We start from the raw sequence: 18,893 nt of genomic DNA, 5'->3' as shown, positions 1-18,893 counted from the left end.
TTCTGTTCTTCTAGACACTCCAGGCTGGTCTGCTTGTCCTTTCAAGTGGGAATTTCCCATCTCTGGAGATCTGGATGTGGTTCAGGCTTCCACCTGTAGTCTTATGTATTGCAGAGGCTCCACAGGAAGCCTCCTTCACTGGGCACTTTGTAGCCCCATTTAGGTATTCCAATCATTTATAGGCAGAAGATGGACTTACAGGCTTTCTACGGTGGTGCTTTTGGCAATTCCTTTCTCTCCCCCTCCAGTGTCTATTTTATAATATAATACAAGGAAAACCAAGATTCAACCTCTAACCATTTTTTAATGGACTATTTATTTGTCTTCTTGTTGAGGTGTTGAAGTATTCTACAAATTTTAGAGTAGTCCTTTGTCTGATATGTCATTGCCAAAAGTTTTTTCCCCATCTGTGGGTTCTCTTTTTATTCTTTTAATGAAGTTCATTGATGCACATTGTCTAAATTTTAGAAAGTCCCAGTCATCTATTTTGTCTTGTTTGTGTGTTTTCAATAATGTTTGATAGTGTATTTTTGCTATGTATCAGATAACCTTAGTTTGTCCCTATTTTTTCACTGAGAATCTTTATAGTTCAGATTTTACATTTAGTTAGGTCTTTAATCCACATTGAGTTCTTTTTTATATATAGTGTGAGATATGGCTGGTTTCATTTCTCTACAAATGGATTTCCAATTTTATCAGTACCATTTGTTATAGAGATTATCACTTTCCCATTTAATGCCTTTTGACCCTTTGTCGAAGATCAAGTGACCATAGGTGGATGGATTTAATTATGGGTTCTCAATTCTGTTGCATTGATCTGTGTGTCTTTGGTTTTACCAGTACCTGGTAGTTTTGACTGTTGTGCCTGTATAGTAGGTTTTGAGATCTGGAAGTGAGAGGCCTCCAACTTTGTTTTTCTTTCTTAATAATGTTTTGCTTTTCTGGGATCTCTTTCTTTTCCCTATAAAGTTAGTGGTTAAGTTTTTCCAATGTCTTTAAAGAATGATGTTGGAATCTGGACTGTGATTGCATTGTGTCTATAGATTGCATTGGGCAGTGTTGACATTTTTACAATGTTAAGTCTTCCTATCCACGAGCATGATGCAGTTATTTTGGGGTTTCTTATAGTAGTGTTCTATAGTTTTCTTTGTATAGGTCTTTTGTTTCTCTGGTTAGATCTATTCCCAAGTATTTCATCTTGGGTGGCTATTGCAAATAGCTATTGCAAATAGTATTACTTTCCTGGTTTCCTTTTCAGAGGTCTCTGTATCAGAGTGATGAAATCCAACTAAACTTTTTATGTTGATCTTGTACCTTGCCACTTTACTGAATTTATCGATGAGTTCCCATAATCTTCCTGCTGAGTCTTTGGGATTTTCTAAGTATAGAATCATATCGTCTGCAAATAAAATCTTACTTCTTCTCTGCCAATTTGGATGCCTTTAATTTCCCTTTCAGCTCTGGCTATGTTATGCTTTTCTTAATTATCTTGTATTTTTGGAGTCCTGAACTCACATATTAGCTGTGATAACTTTTTAGTGGATCTGTTAGGATTTTCTATATATAAGATCATGTCACTTAAAAATAGTTTCAGTTGTTCCTTTCCAAGTGGGTATCATTTATTTCATTTTCTTACCTAGTTGTCTTGGCTAGAGTCAACATATGATCTGGAGAGTACCCATACTGTTGCGTGTTATCAGTTATTATCTTATTTTATTTTTATTGTTCAGTATTCCACTATCTGAACACACCACTGTTGGTTATTCTCCTATTGGTGAATGTTTGGATTGCTTAAGAGTTTTTTTTTAAAACTATAATAAAATTGCTTGAGCATTCTTGTAGATGTCTTCTGTGTTTTCTTTTTTTGGACAAATACCTAGGAGTGGACTTGCTAGACCTTAAAATTAAGTATACATTTAACTTTATAAAAAATTGCTAACTAGTGCCCCAAAGTGATTACATTTTATACTATTATGCTACCACCAGCAAGATATTAGAAGATTTACTCTGCATATTTTCCACATTGGTTTTATAATTTTTTACATTAAGCAATTTTAGTGGATGTCTGAAACATCTTCTTAAATGTAGATATGTACAAAACATGTATTATGTCTTCTATGGGCTTAACAACTAGACCAATACCAGTTCCACTATCAGAAAGTTACAATCATTTCTGATATATCCTTTCTTCAAAAGAATTTCTAACGGGGTTACTATGCTCTAATGGCAGCTGGTATGTGCTGTAACAGTAACTTCAGTCTCTCTGGACAAATGGGGATAATAATAGTTAAGTGCCAGTGAGTTGGTTCCAACACAGAGCAACCAAGTATATGGCTTCCAAGGAGCAGTTGGTGAGTTTGAACTGCCAACCTCTGATTAGCAGTCCAGTGCTTCTCCTACAGCACCATACCAAGAGTCTATGATGATCAGGAGGTTATAAGCCGTCCCTGGGTTCTGAATGTCTGGACAACTTTACTTGCAGCAAATACTTCATCATAATCACCTTCATTTGCTACACTTGCTGCTTTTAAAAAATTAAAAACACTCCCAGCCTTTTCTTGCACTAAAGTAAGGCTAAATAAGAGCCATGTGCACCTGTTCTGACTCACCTACAAATTCTTAAAGACACAGTCAGGAAGAGATCTCGTTTGTAGCCTGGGGACAGCCTTATCAGCATAAAGCACTGAGCACTATGCCTTACACAAAGATAACTACTAGATATATAAACTTAAAGCTACTAGCTCTATAAATTTAGAGGAGTCCTGGTGTGGCACTGTGGGATAAAGCAACTAGTTGTTGTTAAGTGGCCCAAACCACAAAGTCGGTTTGAACCACTTAACAACAATGCAACAACAAAATATAAACTTAAACAGCTCAATTCACCAAAAAGAGTCCCTGAACTACATGTAGATTAACACATGGGTCTACAAAAGTTTCTGTTAAGAATCAGACAGAAAACATTTTAGGTTTTATGAGTCACATATGTCTTTGTTGTATCTTCTTTTTAAAAACACAAACATTTAAAAATATAAAAACACTTTTAACTCAAGGACCTTAAAAAGAAACAATTAAAACTAAAATAAGGCCAAGGGGAGGATTCAGCTTGCCAACCATGCCTAATAGAACAGGCATATAGATGGGTATCAGACAATGCGTTTTTAAACTGTCTTCTTAGCCTACTGCCACAAAAGGATCCAAATTCCAATGATTCTCACATCAGAGGCGGAGACTCGTGTGTCCCAGAACCACAAAACATTCTTTGCTGGGATCACAATACAACATGAATTGACTATGTCAGGAGAAAAGTAGATGGGTTTAGTATATGTTGATATGAAAACAGATGGACACACATATTTACCTGGCCAAAGACTGTTCCTCCAGTACTAGCAGCTTGACCAAACACAGAACCAGTATTGCTAGATCCAAAACCTATAAAATAAAAATCAAATGTACAGATGGGGTTAAGTATTTTACTACATCCATGTATTTTTTTCTTAAATGGCATTCAGTTGTGTTTAAACTACCTCACAATAATAAACTTATGAATAAAATGTTTTCTTTTCCACAATAGAGAAAATTCTGAGTAACTAGTCCAAAGACCTTTTTATTGCTAATATTATATAATATAAATTCCAAAGTCCTAAGGACTGAAACCTTCTATCCTACCAAAGCACAAGTGGGGGGTGGGAAGGGCAGAAGGGAAAGCTAATAAAGTGATATAGGAGGGGTGCTTCAAGAAGTTTGTGGAAAAATGGAATTAAAAAATACAGAATTCTCCCACGAACATTTTGAAGCCCCTCATAATTTCTGAGTAGAGCTTCTCCCCACACTTCAAGTCAATAATAATTCTCTCCAATGACAGATACAATATCATAAATACTTCTTACTCCCTCTTTTCCTCTGAATCTCAAATACCAGATTTTTCAGGGTAGTTTATCATTCTAATATGGTTGAAGTAGTGGGCTTTATAAAGAGGACATGGGAAAATCAGGTAGAACTATTTGCTGTAAGAAAAAAGTTCTAGATGAGGAGTGAGTAGGCAGGCGTTTTATTCCATTCTGTCTTTGATCTAGGCAGGTGAGCTTGGGCAAGTCTCAATTCCTCCACCAGGACTGGAACAGACTGGTCAGGTGCCTTTCTATGCATGGATGAGGATTTCTTTAGTAACTCTGCACTGTGTTGAGAATGCCTGTGCATGACGATTTCTCAAGTGCTGACTGAAGAACAGAGGATGCATTAGAGACAGCACTGGAGCTCCTACTCTTTTAAGAGTCACAACTGATAGGTCTTCTCTCTGCCCATTCTCCAGGCCAAGTCATTACATCTTCCAGCATTCTGGCAGGCTGATTGGCCTCTTCACAGGGTTATCAGGTAGATCTCAAAACTGTCTTTTCACCAGTGCGTCCTCATAGATTAACACAGTATTTGGAACTTAGTAGGAGCTTAATAACATTTGCTGAATGGCAAGAAGGAAGTCATTTTCTTTCTAATGAATGATGACCTATTTTCAAAGAGATGATCATTGAAGGAATAAATGAGCAGCTACCATAATCCAGCCCATCATGCAATCATTGATTGTTGTTTTCCCACTAGAGTCTGACTAATAAAGAATTGCCTTTCTAAGATAACCATCAGAAAGCAAACCTGAGAAGAGATTTTCCGAATGCCTTATCTATTGATGACTTTTAGAAAGAAAAGTAGCTGTTATTAAAATTGGATACTCTATAGTGAAGGACTAAGTTTTACTTTTTTAAAAAAGTAAAATTTATAATTTAAAAAATACCATCAAACTGAAAAATGGGGAAAAAATTCCAACTCTACAAATATCAGTATCTGTCCTTCTGAAAAAAGTGCCGAAGGAAAAAGAATATTTATTAGAAGAGCAGTGGACTAAGAAAAGGGGATCTGGATTCTTGTTTTGGCTTTAGCACTGGCACTCTAGGACATTAAATCAGTGACCCCCAGACTTTAGAGTTTTGGCCACAATTACTTCTAAAACTCTTCACTATTAAAAATTTCACATTCATGAGCCATTAAACTACTTGCTATGGCCTTAAATTAAAGATGCTCCACAACCAGTACCCACAATGATATTGACACTTTGATGATTGAGTTGGGGAACATGCTGAGAAGCAAAACTAAGGAGCCACAGTTAGCTCTGGTAGATCCATCCAGTTAGGTCAAAGAAATGAGTGTCTTTTTTATTTTACATAGTTTAGAGATTCTTTTTTGTCTGTGTTCCCTTTTCATGATGAAAGTAATACAGCTTTGTGCAGTAAAGGTTTAAAATAACACAGAACGACACATAGTAAAAATCTTCCTTAAATTCTTACCTGAAGCTTGACAAAAGCTAAACCCAGAAGATGATGCTGTTGTAGTGGTGGTTGAAGAACTACCGAACACAGAGCCACCCTGTCCAAAACTTGGGCTTTGGCCAAAAGCAGGAGGATTGCTTTGGCCAAATAGTCCTCCTCCTGTGTTGGCAGAAGACTGGCCAAATGAGAAGGAGCTGGAACTACTAGTGCTTGAGGAGGGGCCAAAGACATTTCCACTGGTAGAGGTGGGGGTGGAAGAAATGGATTGACCAAAAGTAGGCAGAGAACTGAACCCAGACTGACTGAAGGAGAAGCTGCTCGCAGAGCTGCTTGTAGGCTGCCCAAAGGCAGGTGCCTGCCCAAAGGTTGTTTGTCCAAAGACCCCTGTGGCTGAAGGGCCAAAAGCTGGACTGCCAAACCCTGAGCTGCTGACTGGTGGTGTGGAGGCTGCTGTGCTGGCTACGTTGCCTGTCTGCTGTCCAAACAGGCTAGGTGTAGTGCTGGTTGCCACCTGCCCAAACATGGGGGTAGAGGAGGGGGCAGTGGCTGTGTTGTTGGTGAGCTGGCTGAAAGCTGAGCTAGAACTGACAGCAGGTGGCTGAGTAAAGACAGATGAGCCAGAAGTGACAGTCCCAAACACTGCTGTCTCTGTAGCTGGGCTTGGAGCAATACTGGAAACAGTGTTGACAGGTATGGGGCTACTTGATGTTTCTGCAGTCACAAGGACTGAACCTGTGGTTGTAGTTGCTGTGACAGCAGTCTGTCCAGGCACTGAAAAAGTGGAGACTGGAGATACTGCTTCTATCTTAACATCAGGGACCCCAGCGGTTGCTGGAGTGGCCTCTGCAGAAGGTACTATGAGATTGGTACCAGATGTTGCAGTGGTGGAGTTGCTGATAGCAGGCTGGACAAGAGCAGGCTCTTTTTTAATAGAGTCAGAAGTTTCAAGCGGAGACTGGGGAAGTTGGGCTGACTGTTGCTGCCCTAGAAGTGAGGACACTGATGCTGTGGCCTCGCTGCCGTCTAGCTTCTCAGGCAAAACAGGTGGTGTGACCTCCTCTGTACTTTTAGCAGAGGACACAGGTTGGGCGGGAGCAGCTGCTGAACTCAGGAGGTTACCAAGTGACAATGCAGGGAATGATGTAGGGAGGGCAGTGGCAGTTGTAGCTGACGGTGAGACAGATGGGGTCACTGCACTACTGGTTGGTTGACTTCCAAATGAAAAACTCATCTTGCTGCCACTTAAAGAAGTCCCACCAAAATTGACTGCCCCAGAGGATCCTGCACTGGTGAGTGGCAGGCTGCCAAAAGCACCAACTGAGGAGCTGCTAGAGCTTGTGCTGGCTGCTGCAGGTGGTACTACTATGGTGGAGGTTACAGAGGAGGCCACAGGAAGCACCGGAGGGCCAGAAAAACTAAACCCTGAAGAAACGGTTGAAGTCTTGGTTGACTGCGCACTAGTCATGTTTGCGGTTGAAGCCTTATTGGCTGACTTTGGAGACTCATCTGCTTGGCCAACCCGCAGTCCTGAGAAACTTCCTAGAGTCTCTCCAGCCAGATAATTTGGAAACAGAAGCTCTCCCAACTTTGAAGAAGGAGTGTCCGGCTTGCTAGCGGCTGTGTAAAGAGGAATTCCAGAAGTGGCTACAAGTCTACTGTTAGATGCAACAAACTCTCCTGAAGAAGCCATGACAGTCCCAGTGGTGTGTGATGGTGACGTGATTCCTGAAGGAGGAGCACTTTCAGGAGTAGTCTCATAAAAAGGTTTGCTCACTCCACCAAATGAGAATGCATCAAGTTGGTTTGATTCTTTATTGGTGGGTGTTGCTCCTAGCAAGAAAAAAAAAAATTAGGAAATGGGTTGATATAGCAAAATATGTCCTATCACATTTCCACGAACTCTACTATTAAGCCAATGTTTCTATCCTTCCTATGATAAAATCAGGGATAGTTCACTCTAACAGTAGTTTTATATGAGTGATTCCATGTGGGAACATTGTTGTTGTTCAGTGCCGTCGAGTCAGTTCTGACCCATAGTGACCCTGTATAGGGTTTCCGAGGAGCTTCTGGTGAGCCTGAACTGCCAATCTTGCAGTTTAAAAGGCTTTGCAGTCTGGTGCATTAACTCACAATACCACACCAGGACTCCATGTGGGAACATTAGGTCTGTTTAAATCATCTCACTGATGTCAAAAAGTCTCACTGAGGTCAAAAAGAACCAATATTCTTTTGGCAGTTATTAAACCAGAGATGACCTATAATATATGAAAATAACACTATACCAAAAGAGAACTAAGTTAAGTACTTTCCATTATTTCAAACTGACTCTGTGTGCCTTCCTTAACAATATCCTCAGTAAAGCGCTAGCCCATGGCCTACCTACCCAGGGGCCTCAGGACAGACTAGGCACTGATCCAAAATGGAAGTTCTTCCTTTGTTTTGTTTTTAAAGGGTAAATAAAGTGTCAATCCATAGCCATTCATTTTTACATACAATTAAGGGTTGCTTACTAGTGCTCTACCAGGCAAGTAATGTGACATAGGTAGTATGGCCTCGTGGCCAAGAATGGACTCTGGAGCCAGGCATCTTGCCATTTCCTAGAAGAGTTACTCTATTTCTGGGACTTAGTTTCTCCATTTGGAAAATAAAAGATAATAATAGTACATAAAAGTACATAAATACTACATAAAGATTTAATGAAATACAGTTAATGTCCTCATGACAATGCCAGGTCAAGTACTCAATAAATAAGAGTGACTAAAGTTCACTGTTTATAAACCACAATCAGCAAATTTTAAGAGCTTACTGACGTTTCTAAGTCCACTTTGTTTCAAGAAGTCTGGTTTCCTGGGTACACTGCCAAGCTTCTACTACCACTGTGCAATCTCGAGAAAATCACTTTGTATCACTGGTGCTGTGATGAGTAGTGTATGGTTGTAGACTGTTCTCATATTAAAACATTTACAGAATATTCTATTTCATTTTATTTATGGTTTCCTACAACTACTTTAAGGAGCTCTGCTAGCGCAGTGGTTACAAATTGGGCTGCAAACCTTAAGGTCAGCAATTTGAAACTACCAGCTGTTCCACAGGAGAAAGATGAGGCTTTCTGCTCCTGTAAAGATTTACAGCCTTGGAAACCCTGTACAGGGTGGCTATGAGTCAGTTACGACTCCACGGCACACCAACTACTTTGGAACCCTGGTGTAGTGCTGTGGGTTAATGCGCCAGACTGCAAAGTCAGTTTGAACTGCAAGGTTGGTGGTTCAAGCTCACCAGCTGCTCCTTGGAAACCCTATACAGGGTTGCTATGGGTCGGAATCGACTCGACAGCACTTAACAACAGCAACAACTACTATTTTGTTCCTCTTCAATCTTTTTGTATCACTGAGTTATTCTTCTTTTAGAAAATGAGACCAGTGAGGTGAGCCATGAGGGTATTCTGCCACATCTAGGAGGGCAAAGGTTATGGACAGCCCAAATAAAAAGGAGCAAAATCATCAATGCTTTAAGTACCTCACATGAGGCAGGTTTAGGAAGTCTGCAATGTTTTTAGTTCCTTACTTTCTCTTTAAGAAGCTTATTAAGGAACTTCTGCTGTTTTGCTTGGCACATGGAATACTCTCAAAAAATATTTTGCTGAATAAATGAAAGATGGCTTTTATGCTATTTGTTATAAGGGAAACCTGGAAATAACCTAGAAGTACAAAAGATGAATGGTTAAATAAATCAATTACAACATATGCAATAAGACAGCGACTATTTAGCCATTAAGAGAGATATTTATATGAGATTTTTTTTTCAATTATATTAGAAAATTCTCAAGAAATTATGTTACATGGGGGGAGTGGGACTGGGGGTGGGGTGGGACAGAGTGGGATGACAACACAAGCACATAAAACTCCTTTAGGCAAAAATGCCAAAAAGAAATATGACAACTATAAACACATAATAATTAAAATTCACAATGTGAATTTTAATTATTTTATGTGTTTTTTAAAAAATTATTTTTAAGGAGCCTGCTTGACAGTGGGTTAAACATTGGACTGCTAACTGCAAGGTCAGCAGTTCAAACCCACCAGTCACTCCACAAGAGAAAGATAAGGCTGTCTCCTTCCATAGAGATTTACAGTCTTAACACCCTTAAAGAGCAATTCTACTCTGCCCTGGAGGGTCACTATGAGTTGGAATTAACTTAATGGCAGTGAGTGAGTCGTTTTTTGTATCTTCATATTTTCTTCAGCACGAACACATTTTTACAATGAAAGAAAATAAAACTTAATTACTTAAATTGTAGGACTTGGGGAAGCATTTAAAAATACATTTTGTTTCTTTACAAGTTTCAAATTCTTTAAAACTTAAAAAAACATGCTATTTGGTGAATTTGCAAAAGCATGCACGAACCACTCTTTACTGACATTTTCCTAAGGGAAAAAGACAAATTAGGTTTTAGAGAACTACCTCGAAATGTTTTGTGCTACAGAATTGCCCTATAAACTGATGAAATTTTACACTGCAGACGAAAAAGATGGAGAAAAATTTTAATTCATGTGTTAATTGTTGGAATCCTGATGTGGCACTGCAGGTTAATACGCTGGACTGCAAAGTTGGTTTGAATGGCAAGGTCAGTGTTGAAATCAAGCATACCAGCTGCTCCTTGGAAACCTTATACAGGGTCGCTATGGATTGGAACCGACTCGACGGCACTTAAAAAGAACAACAATTTTGCTGTTAAGTGTCACTGAGCTGGTTCTGACTCATAGTGACCCTGCACAGGGTTTCTGAGAAGCAACTGGTAGATCTGAACCACCAACTTTATGGTTAGCCGTCCAGTGATTATCTTACAGAACCACACCAGGACTCCATGTTAATGCACAGCTCTGATTTCCCAGGAGCAAATCCTTTCCTTGTTCTTAACTGCAAAAATAGCCAGAAATCCTTTGCATCTATTTCCTAAAATGAACGTATTTCTAATGTTAACTCAAACTTACTGCACATACTTAACCAGAATGCAGCAGCAGGTGAAATGTCAGCACATCTGTACAGAAATAGCCTTCACTTGTTCAGGAGAAACACAAAAATAAAGTCATGCAATGCAGAAACTGTACCTTGGGTAGCAGTAAAATTAGAAGCTGGTGTTGATGTGAGTAACCCAAAATTAAAGCCAGTCCTAGGGAGTGAAAGAAGAGAAATTAAAAAGGAACACATCAAAAGTATAATACTGCTCTTCTATATTCATTCAATCTGCTCTTGAGTAATTGATCATTTTTTTAGTGGATGTTTGAATTTATAATTTTACATATAAAAAAGCAACAGAGTACAAGTATGTATCACAGAAGTGACAAATATTCCAAGATTGCTAAGCAAGGAGAGGCATTTGTGGATACAGTTGAGAATGTCTTGGATATGTCCAGTCATCTTGAGGTTTGGATGGGGGCTTTCCAAGGTATAGCAAAGAGTTGGGGCAGAAAAGCATGAAAAATGTATTATTTGGATGTGGTTAGAACAGATTCTCTCTCCAACGAAGTAGTGGAAGATAAATTTGGCAACACATGACGTGGCTGGATTACGGTGAGCCTCTTATAACCCACCCCAAGATGTAACAGCACATCAGATAAGTTCATATTAGTAGAGGAGACAATGAATAGCATAAAGAAGAAGCCTTGACTCTGCCATTTTAACAGAACTCTAAGTTGGAAACATTTGGCTCAAAAACACCTTTCATCATTGCCTTTCTTCTGTCCATTTTCTTTAACTGTGAGTAAAGACACCACATCTAAAAACTTAACACAACTATACATCAAATAGACTATTCACTGTGATAAAAACAGGGAGAACAAACTTAAAATTGAATAAAATGTTTACATGTAAATGACCAACCAAGTCAAATACAGTAAGAATTTACATTTTCTACCCATCATTTATTTCTTAAATGGACAAGTATCATCTAGAACATTTTATTATGTTTGAAAAAACAAAAAACCCTATTCTTTGTCAGCAGGCCTCAACCTAGGTGGAGACATTTTATGTTATAAACCACTGACCGAATGACCCAAATCTTTCCAAATTTGATTCTTGGCATTGACCTACTGTTTTAAAATTTGTTTCAAACTACTGCTGGCACATATTAAAAACAAAATGATCTACAATAAGGAAAACAAAAATAAAGAACTCTGAATACACAATTTCTGCCTTTGAATTACTTTCTAACACTGTGTCTCACAATATGATATGCTGAAGAACATTCAAAACAGATTAACATCAGGGAAAAAAGATTGTGGCTATTATGATTCCAATTACAAAAGCATAAACCAAAGGTGCTTTAAAAGCTTTTCTAATAGAACTGAACACACAACTCTTTAGTGTTAAAAATCTTTTGACATGTTTTACTCTCAGCTACACAGTCTAATTCCACTGCTGTCAGGAAAATAAGCCTTGGGAGCTTTCACAGGTTTCCACAGTGTGTTTGTGAGCCTCCTTCAGCATCCAGAGAAACCGGCCTTCAAAGAACACCAAGGTTACTAAAATCTCACTGGAAATAAAACCTAAATGTTCGAATAGCTATTGTTTTTCATTATCTCCTCTATAGTATGTTCAATTCTCAATGCAGTAAAACCAATTCAATACCACCTCTAGCTCCCAAATGGTGTCAGAATAAAAATTTTAGTTATAAACTAGATTAACTAATGAATTTAAATACAGATCTATTACCCAAAGAAAATGAATCTTATATCCCCAATAAACAAAACAAACAAATACGTAGTAACACATGTAAGAAATGCAAATCTCAAGGGGAAAACATTTGTATTAAGATACTATAACCAAAGTAGTCTCATGTAAATTTAATAATCATATAAATATACCTACTGATTATGCTTCTATTTGACAGACCTGGAACAGTTAAGGTCTGCTTCTAAGTGTCCACTATAGGTAGAAGAAAAATGTTCCCTCTTTCCACTTTCTGACTGTGGCAGCCAAGAATGAATGGGAACTATAGGAATTACAAAAACTGAGGAGCGGGGGAAAGGGCAGATAATTTTTACAACTTAGTAATGAAGAACCTGTTTTGCTCAAGAGATTGAACAGAAAACAAAATAAAACAACAACAAAACCCCTAGTGATCATAAGATTTGGGGACATTATGCATAGGGTTTCTGTTAATCTTCTACAAAACTTAAAACTTTATTACTAACCCTGATGGAGAAAATGAGAAAGGCTTGCTGAACTGTCCAACAGCAGATGTGGTAGATGTCACAGTTGTTTCTGTCTTAGTTGCCCCTGGCCCTGAAATTATTGAAACAAATAAAAACATTACCAAAAATTCCATTAGAAACACCATTCCATTAGTGATTCCCTGCAGAACAGCAGTAGAACAGCGCCACTAAGAGGCATGATTTCCCTTCTGCAGGCCTCCTGTGCATTCTGTAAGTCAGGGACTCATGGAGTCAGCCTATTGTCTAACTTGTGCTCAAGATCTCTGAACTTGATCTTTGGTTCTGTCAGTGTTAATTCCAAACTAAAACATGACAAGCTTTCCTTTTCAGAAAAGACATCAAAATAATTCTTATGCAGTTTAAAGTTTTAAAATTATAGTCTTATGTGATACCTTATCCAGTGAAGCAGTGACACCAGAGATGGAGGCAGAGATGAGGACATGGAGAGATAGAGCAGCTGGACTCTGGACTTGTGGAAAGAAAAAGACTGAGTGCTGGCGGCCAGGAGGCAGGCTAAAAGAATAGCCCTTTGGTTGTTTAAATGATTATATAGTCCTGAGTATTTTTGCGCATATAGCCCACCCCACCACCCCCCCTCTCAAAAAAAGCCCCAGAGAGAACAGAAGCAAATACTTTTGAATGATGATGCACGGAGGGGATTATAATCATTGCAGTGAAACGATAAGCGTAAAACCGATGTTTTCCCATGTAAACTATCACTCAATTCACAATAAAAACTTTTAAAAAAGTAAGTCTTACTACAGATTGGTGGTGGTGGTTATGTGCCATGGAGTTGGTTGTGACTCATAGCAACCCTATATAGGGTTTCCAGGCTGTAAATCTTTACGGGAGCAGAAAGCCTCATCTTTCTACCATGGAACGGCTGGTAGTTTCGAACTGCTGACATTGAAGTTAGCAGTCTGACTTGTAACGACTACGTTACCAGAGCTTCTTTACTACAGATTAGAAGAAAAATTTTTATAATGGTATATCAGACCAGGGACTAGTCTAAAATTTATAGAAAACTACAATACCTCTACAAGACAAAGACAAACAATCCAATTAAAAAATGGGCAGAGGAAAAAAACAACAACAAAAAAAACGGGCAGAGAATATGAACAAACACTCCAGAAAGAAGAAACTCAGGCAGCCAACATACATATGAAGAAATGTTCATGTACAGTAGAGAGCACTGTTGTTAAGTGCCATTAAGTCGATTCCGACCCATAGCGACCCTGTATAGGGTTTCCAAGGAGCAGCTGGTGAGCTTGAACCACCAACCTTGCAGTTCCAACGACTTTGCAGTCTGACGCATTAGCCCACAGCGCCACACCAGGAGATACAAATCAAAATAACAATGAGATATCATCTCACCCAAGCATTAATAGTAAAGTTCAGAAAACCATAAATGCTGGTGAAAGTGTAAAGATTAGTAGCCCTCTGGGGCTGTAAAATGGTACAACTACTGTAGAAGTGGTATGGTGCTGCCTCAAAAAGTTGGAAATAGAAACAATATATGACCCAGCAATCCCTCTACTTGATATATAACACAAGTAGATATATGCACATGCATGTTCATTGTGGAGTGCTGGACTACAAAGTCAGTTTGAACCTCAAGGCCGACGGTTCAAGCTCACCAGCCGTTCCTCAGAAACCCTATACAGGGCTGCTATGAGTTGGAACTGACTCAATGGTACACTACAACAACATGTTTATAGCAGCACTATACACTATAGCAAAAAGATGTATACAGCCTAAATGCCCATCAATAGAAGAATGGACAAACTGTAGTACATACATACAATGGAATACTATGCAACATTGTAGAATAATGATGAAATCTGCAAAACCCCTCATAACATGATGCACTTGAGTGAACCTGGATTATGCTGAGTGCAATTAGTCAATCACAAAGGACAAATATTGTATGAGACCACTATTGTAAAAATTCGAAGGTTTTCATACTAAAACATTCTTCGGTGGTTACCGGGGTGGGAAGGAAGAGAGAATAATTCACTGGCTAAAGGATAGACACATGTTAACTTGAGTGATGGGGAGGACAATATACAAGAAGGAGATTAGCAGAAGAATGATGAAAATAGGTGAAAACACAGAGAGGTATGCAATGGTTAAAGGAGAGAGAGGTAAATAGTGTTGTATGCGGTTCGAAACTACCAGCCGCTCCGCGGGAGAAAGATGAGGCTTTCTACTCCCGTAAGGATTTACACCCTCGGAAACCCTGTACAGGGTCGCTATGGGTCGGAACCGACTCGACGGCACTTAACAACAACAACAACAACACAACCTTGGAACAACATGGACAGATAGACAGGCTGAACAGGTATGGAAGGAAGAGTGGAAGTATACCCATAAATATATAAGGGTTTGAAAGAGGATTATTTATATTCATTGTGGCAAACATGGCTATAAATATGGTGGAGTATTTTTGTTGTTGTTGGTGGAGTACACAGGAGGTAAAACGATGAAAACTTTTTAGATATTATCAAACATGTTAGGCAATGAGTTGCCAGGCACAGTGGCTCAGGACCATAGTCTCAAGGGACACCGTGGTCAACTAGCACAACATAGTCCAAAAAGACAATGATCTACACCCCACTTGGGTGATCTGATGCATTAGACACTAATGACTGTAGACCAGAAGAGTTGTAGGATGACATGAAGAACACCGTGCAGGAAGAAAGCAAAAGGCCATTAAGAAAACAAGAAGGAAAAGATCAAAATGGATGTCAGAAAAGACTCTGAAACTTGCTTTTGTAAGATGCTAAAGCAAATTATGAAGAAATGACAAGGTAAGAGAGCTTCAAAGGGCAGCTCCAGAAGACAAAATTAAGTATTACAATAAGACATTGAAAGTTAAAAAACCCAAAGGGAAGAACATGGTCAGCATTTCTCAAGCCAAAAAAAGTGAAGAAAAAATTCAAGCCTCAACTTTCCATATTAAAGGATTCTATGGGCAGTCTGAATACTGAGCAAATAATCCAAGAAGCTGGATTATATGAAAAAGAATGTGGCATCAGGATTGAAGGAAGACTCATTAACAAACTGTGATATGCAGATGATACAGCCTTGCTTGCTGAAAATGAAGAGGACTTAAAATACTTACTGATGAAGCTCAAAGACCACAGCTTTTGGTGTAGGTTGCCCCTCAATGCACAGAAAACAAAAATCCTCACCACTGGAGCAATAAACAACATTATGATAAATGGAGAAAAGATTAAGTTGTCAAAGATTTCATTTTGCTTGGATCCACCATCAACACTCGTGGAAGCAACAGTCAAGAAATCAAATAACGTATTACATTAAGTAAATCTGCTATACAAGACCTAGGTAAAGTGTTTGTAAGAGCAAAGGCATCAGTTTGAGGACTAAAGTGTGCTTATCCCAATTCATGGTAGTTTCAATAGTCTCATATGTATGTTAAAGTAGTACAATAAATAAGGAAGACCGCAGAAGAACTGATGCATTTGAATTATGGTGTTGGAAAAGAATATTATAAGTACCATGGACTGCTAGAAGAACAAACAGATTTGTGCTGGAAGTCAGGATGGCGAGACTTTGTCTCTCATGCTTCAGACATATTGTCAGGAGGGACCAGTCCCTAGAGAAGCATATCATGCTAGGTAAGTGGAAGGTCAGCCCAAAAGAAAGATCCTCAATGAGATGGATTGTCATAGTGGCAGCAGCAATGGCTGCTCAAGCTTAATAATGATTGTGAGGTTGGTACAGGACTGAGCAGTGTTACATTTGATTGTGCATAAGGTCGCTATAAGTCAGAATCAACTCGATGGCACCTAAAAATAACTATGAGCAAAATATTGAATAATGCAGAAATCATCAGAAAAAAGATGGAAGGAATACACTGAATTACTGTACCAAAAAGAAATGGTCGATGTTCAATCATTTCAAATTCATGTATGATCAAGAGCCAATGGTACTGAATGAAGAAGTTCAAGGTACACTGAATGCACTGGCAAAGAACAGGGCTCTAGGAATTGATGGAATACAAATTGAAATCTTTCAAAAAACTGATGTAGCACTGAAGACACTCACTGATCTATGCCAACAAATTTGGAGAAAGGCTCGAATTTCTCAAAGACTTAATTTTGCTTGGATCAATCATCAATACTCTTGGAAGCAGCAGACAAGAAACCAAACAACATATTGCATTAGGCAAATCTGCTGCAGAAGACCTCTTTAAAGTGTTTAAGAGTAAAGATGTCAGTTTGAGGACTAAGGTGAGCCTGACTCAAGTCATGGTATTTTTAATAGCCGCATATACATGTCAGAGTTGGAAAATGAATAAAGACGACCATTGAAAAATTGATGTAATTGAGTTATAGTGTTGGAAAAGAATATTGAATGTACCATGGATTGCCAGAAGAACAAACAAATCTGTGTTGTAAGAAGTACAGCTAGAATGCCCCTTAGAAGTTAGGATGGCAAGACTTGGACAAATAGTAAGTATCAGTCTCTGGAGATGGATATCATGACTAGTCAAGTGGAAGGTCAGGGAAAATGAGGATTATCTCCAACAAGATGGACTGGCACAGTGGCAGCAGCAATGGACTCAAGAGTAACAATGATTGTTAGCCTGGCGGAAGACTGGGCAGTGCTTCATTCTTTGTGCATAAGGTCACTATAAGTATGAACTGACTCAACGGCACCTAACAGTAACAACAGTCAACTGGTCTTCAACAAAGGGCAAAACACATTAAATGAGGAAGAGACAGTTTCTTCAACAAATGGTACTGGCAAAACTGGAAATCTTTTGCAGAAGAAGAAAACAAGACCTGTATCTCATACCATATGTAAAAACAAACACAAAGTGGATCAAAAACCTAAATGTAAAACTTGAAACTATAAAGATCATCATAGAAAAAAATAGGGACAAACTTAAGGGCTCTGATAAATGGTATAAATATACTACATCAAACTTAACTGAAAACACATAAATGGAAGAAGATGGAATAGATGAATAGGACCTACTAAAAATTAAGACACTTAAGTGTATCAAAAGATTCAACACAAAAAAGAAAGAACAAAACCCACTCACTGACTGGAAAAAACTTTTGACAATGAGGTATAGCAAACACAAGACTACTCTCTTACACTTTATAGAACACTTTAACACCTCATACAAAGAAATCAAAATAATTCAGTTAAAACAAGGGCAGAGGATATGAACAGGCACTTCACTAAAGAAGACATTCAGTTGGTCAATCAACATGAAGAAATGCTCAAGATCATTAGCCATTGTTATTGCTGTAACATGCTGTATAGTTGGTTCCAACCAATAGCAACCCTATGCACAACAGAATGAAAAAATGCTCAATCCTGCGCTATCCTCACAACTGTTGTTATGCTTGAGCCCACTGCTGCTGCTACTGTGCCAGGGTTGGGAGTCCTGGTGTGGCACTATAGAATAAGCACTGAACTGTTAATCATAAAGTTGGCAGTTCAAAACCATCAGTCATTGTTGGAAATCCTATAAAGGATTTTTTATTAACAACTAGGAATGAGAGGGAATAGAAAATTCTTCACTGGATACGGTTGTTTTTAAGTGCAGTGAGTCAATCCCGACTCACAGCGAGCCTGCACAGAGTTTCCAAAGAGCAGCTGGTTTGAAGTCCCAACTTTGTGGTTTTTGGTCCAGTGCTTATTCTATAGCACCAGACAGAACTAGACAAATGTTAACTTGGGTGATGGTGATGAACAAGGGAGGAATGCAAGAGTTAAACCTAAGATGCACAGAAGTACTGTTAACTGATGGTACATGGAAGGGAGTTGCAATAATTCTAATGGCCAGAAGTGTAGGATTTGTTGAATATGGGACTGATCTGTTCTGTAAACTTTCACTCAATCCAACAGAAAAAGCTAAAAAAATAAGAAAATCCTCACAACTTGGCTAATAAACATCATGATAAAGAGAGAAAAGATTGGAAAAAAGTATAGCCATATAGGTTGCTTAGAGTTGGAATAGACTCGACGCCACTTAACAACAACACAGAGGTTTTAATAAAATGAAAAATGCTTAAGGCTGAACAGACACAAAATGTTATTAAGTGCCGGTGAGTAGTTGTGACTTAAGAGTCAGTATGGCACTGTAGGATCAGCACTGGACTGCAACTGCAATGTAGATGGTTCAAACCCACCAGTGGCTCCTTGGAAATCCTATACAAGATCACTATGAGTCAGAACAAACTTGACAGCATTAACAACAACATATATACGTAACATAATATATATATGTTGTTGTTGTTGTTAAGTGCCGTCGAGTCGGTTCCGACCCATAGCGACCCTGTACAGGGTTTCCGAGGGTGTAAATCTTTACGGGAGTAGAAAG

General features: G+C 38.7%; 1 protein-coding gene across 1 annotated transcript in view; it reads right to left on the bottom strand.

Annotated features, from left to right (window-relative positions):
- Positions 1–18,893, bottom strand: part of NUP214 (nucleoporin 214kDa) — a 173,378-nt gene that overhangs the window by 29,134 nt on the left and 125,351 nt on the right. Inside the window, exons 24-27 of the mRNA XM_006834991.1 lie at positions 12,509–12,593; positions 10,424–10,485; positions 5,334–7,145; positions 3,359–3,429 (exon numbers count right to left, since the gene is read on the bottom strand). Coding sequence (XP_006835054.1) covers positions 3,359–3,429; positions 5,334–7,145; positions 10,424–10,485; positions 12,509–12,593 — 2,030 coding nt within the window. The remainder of the gene's footprint in view (positions 1–3,358; positions 3,430–5,333; positions 7,146–10,423; positions 10,486–12,508; positions 12,594–18,893) is intronic.

The sequence above is a fragment of the Chrysochloris asiatica genome, unplaced genomic scaffold, assembly GCF_000296735.1.
Source record: "Chrysochloris asiatica unplaced genomic scaffold, ChrAsi1.0 scaffold00014, whole genome shotgun sequence".
In the NCBI taxonomy this organism is placed as follows: domain Eukaryota; kingdom Metazoa; phylum Chordata; class Mammalia; order Afrosoricida; family Chrysochloridae; genus Chrysochloris; species Chrysochloris asiatica.
The sequence above is the reverse complement of the archived record's forward strand: the minus strand, read 5'-3'. Positions and strand labels throughout refer to the sequence as shown.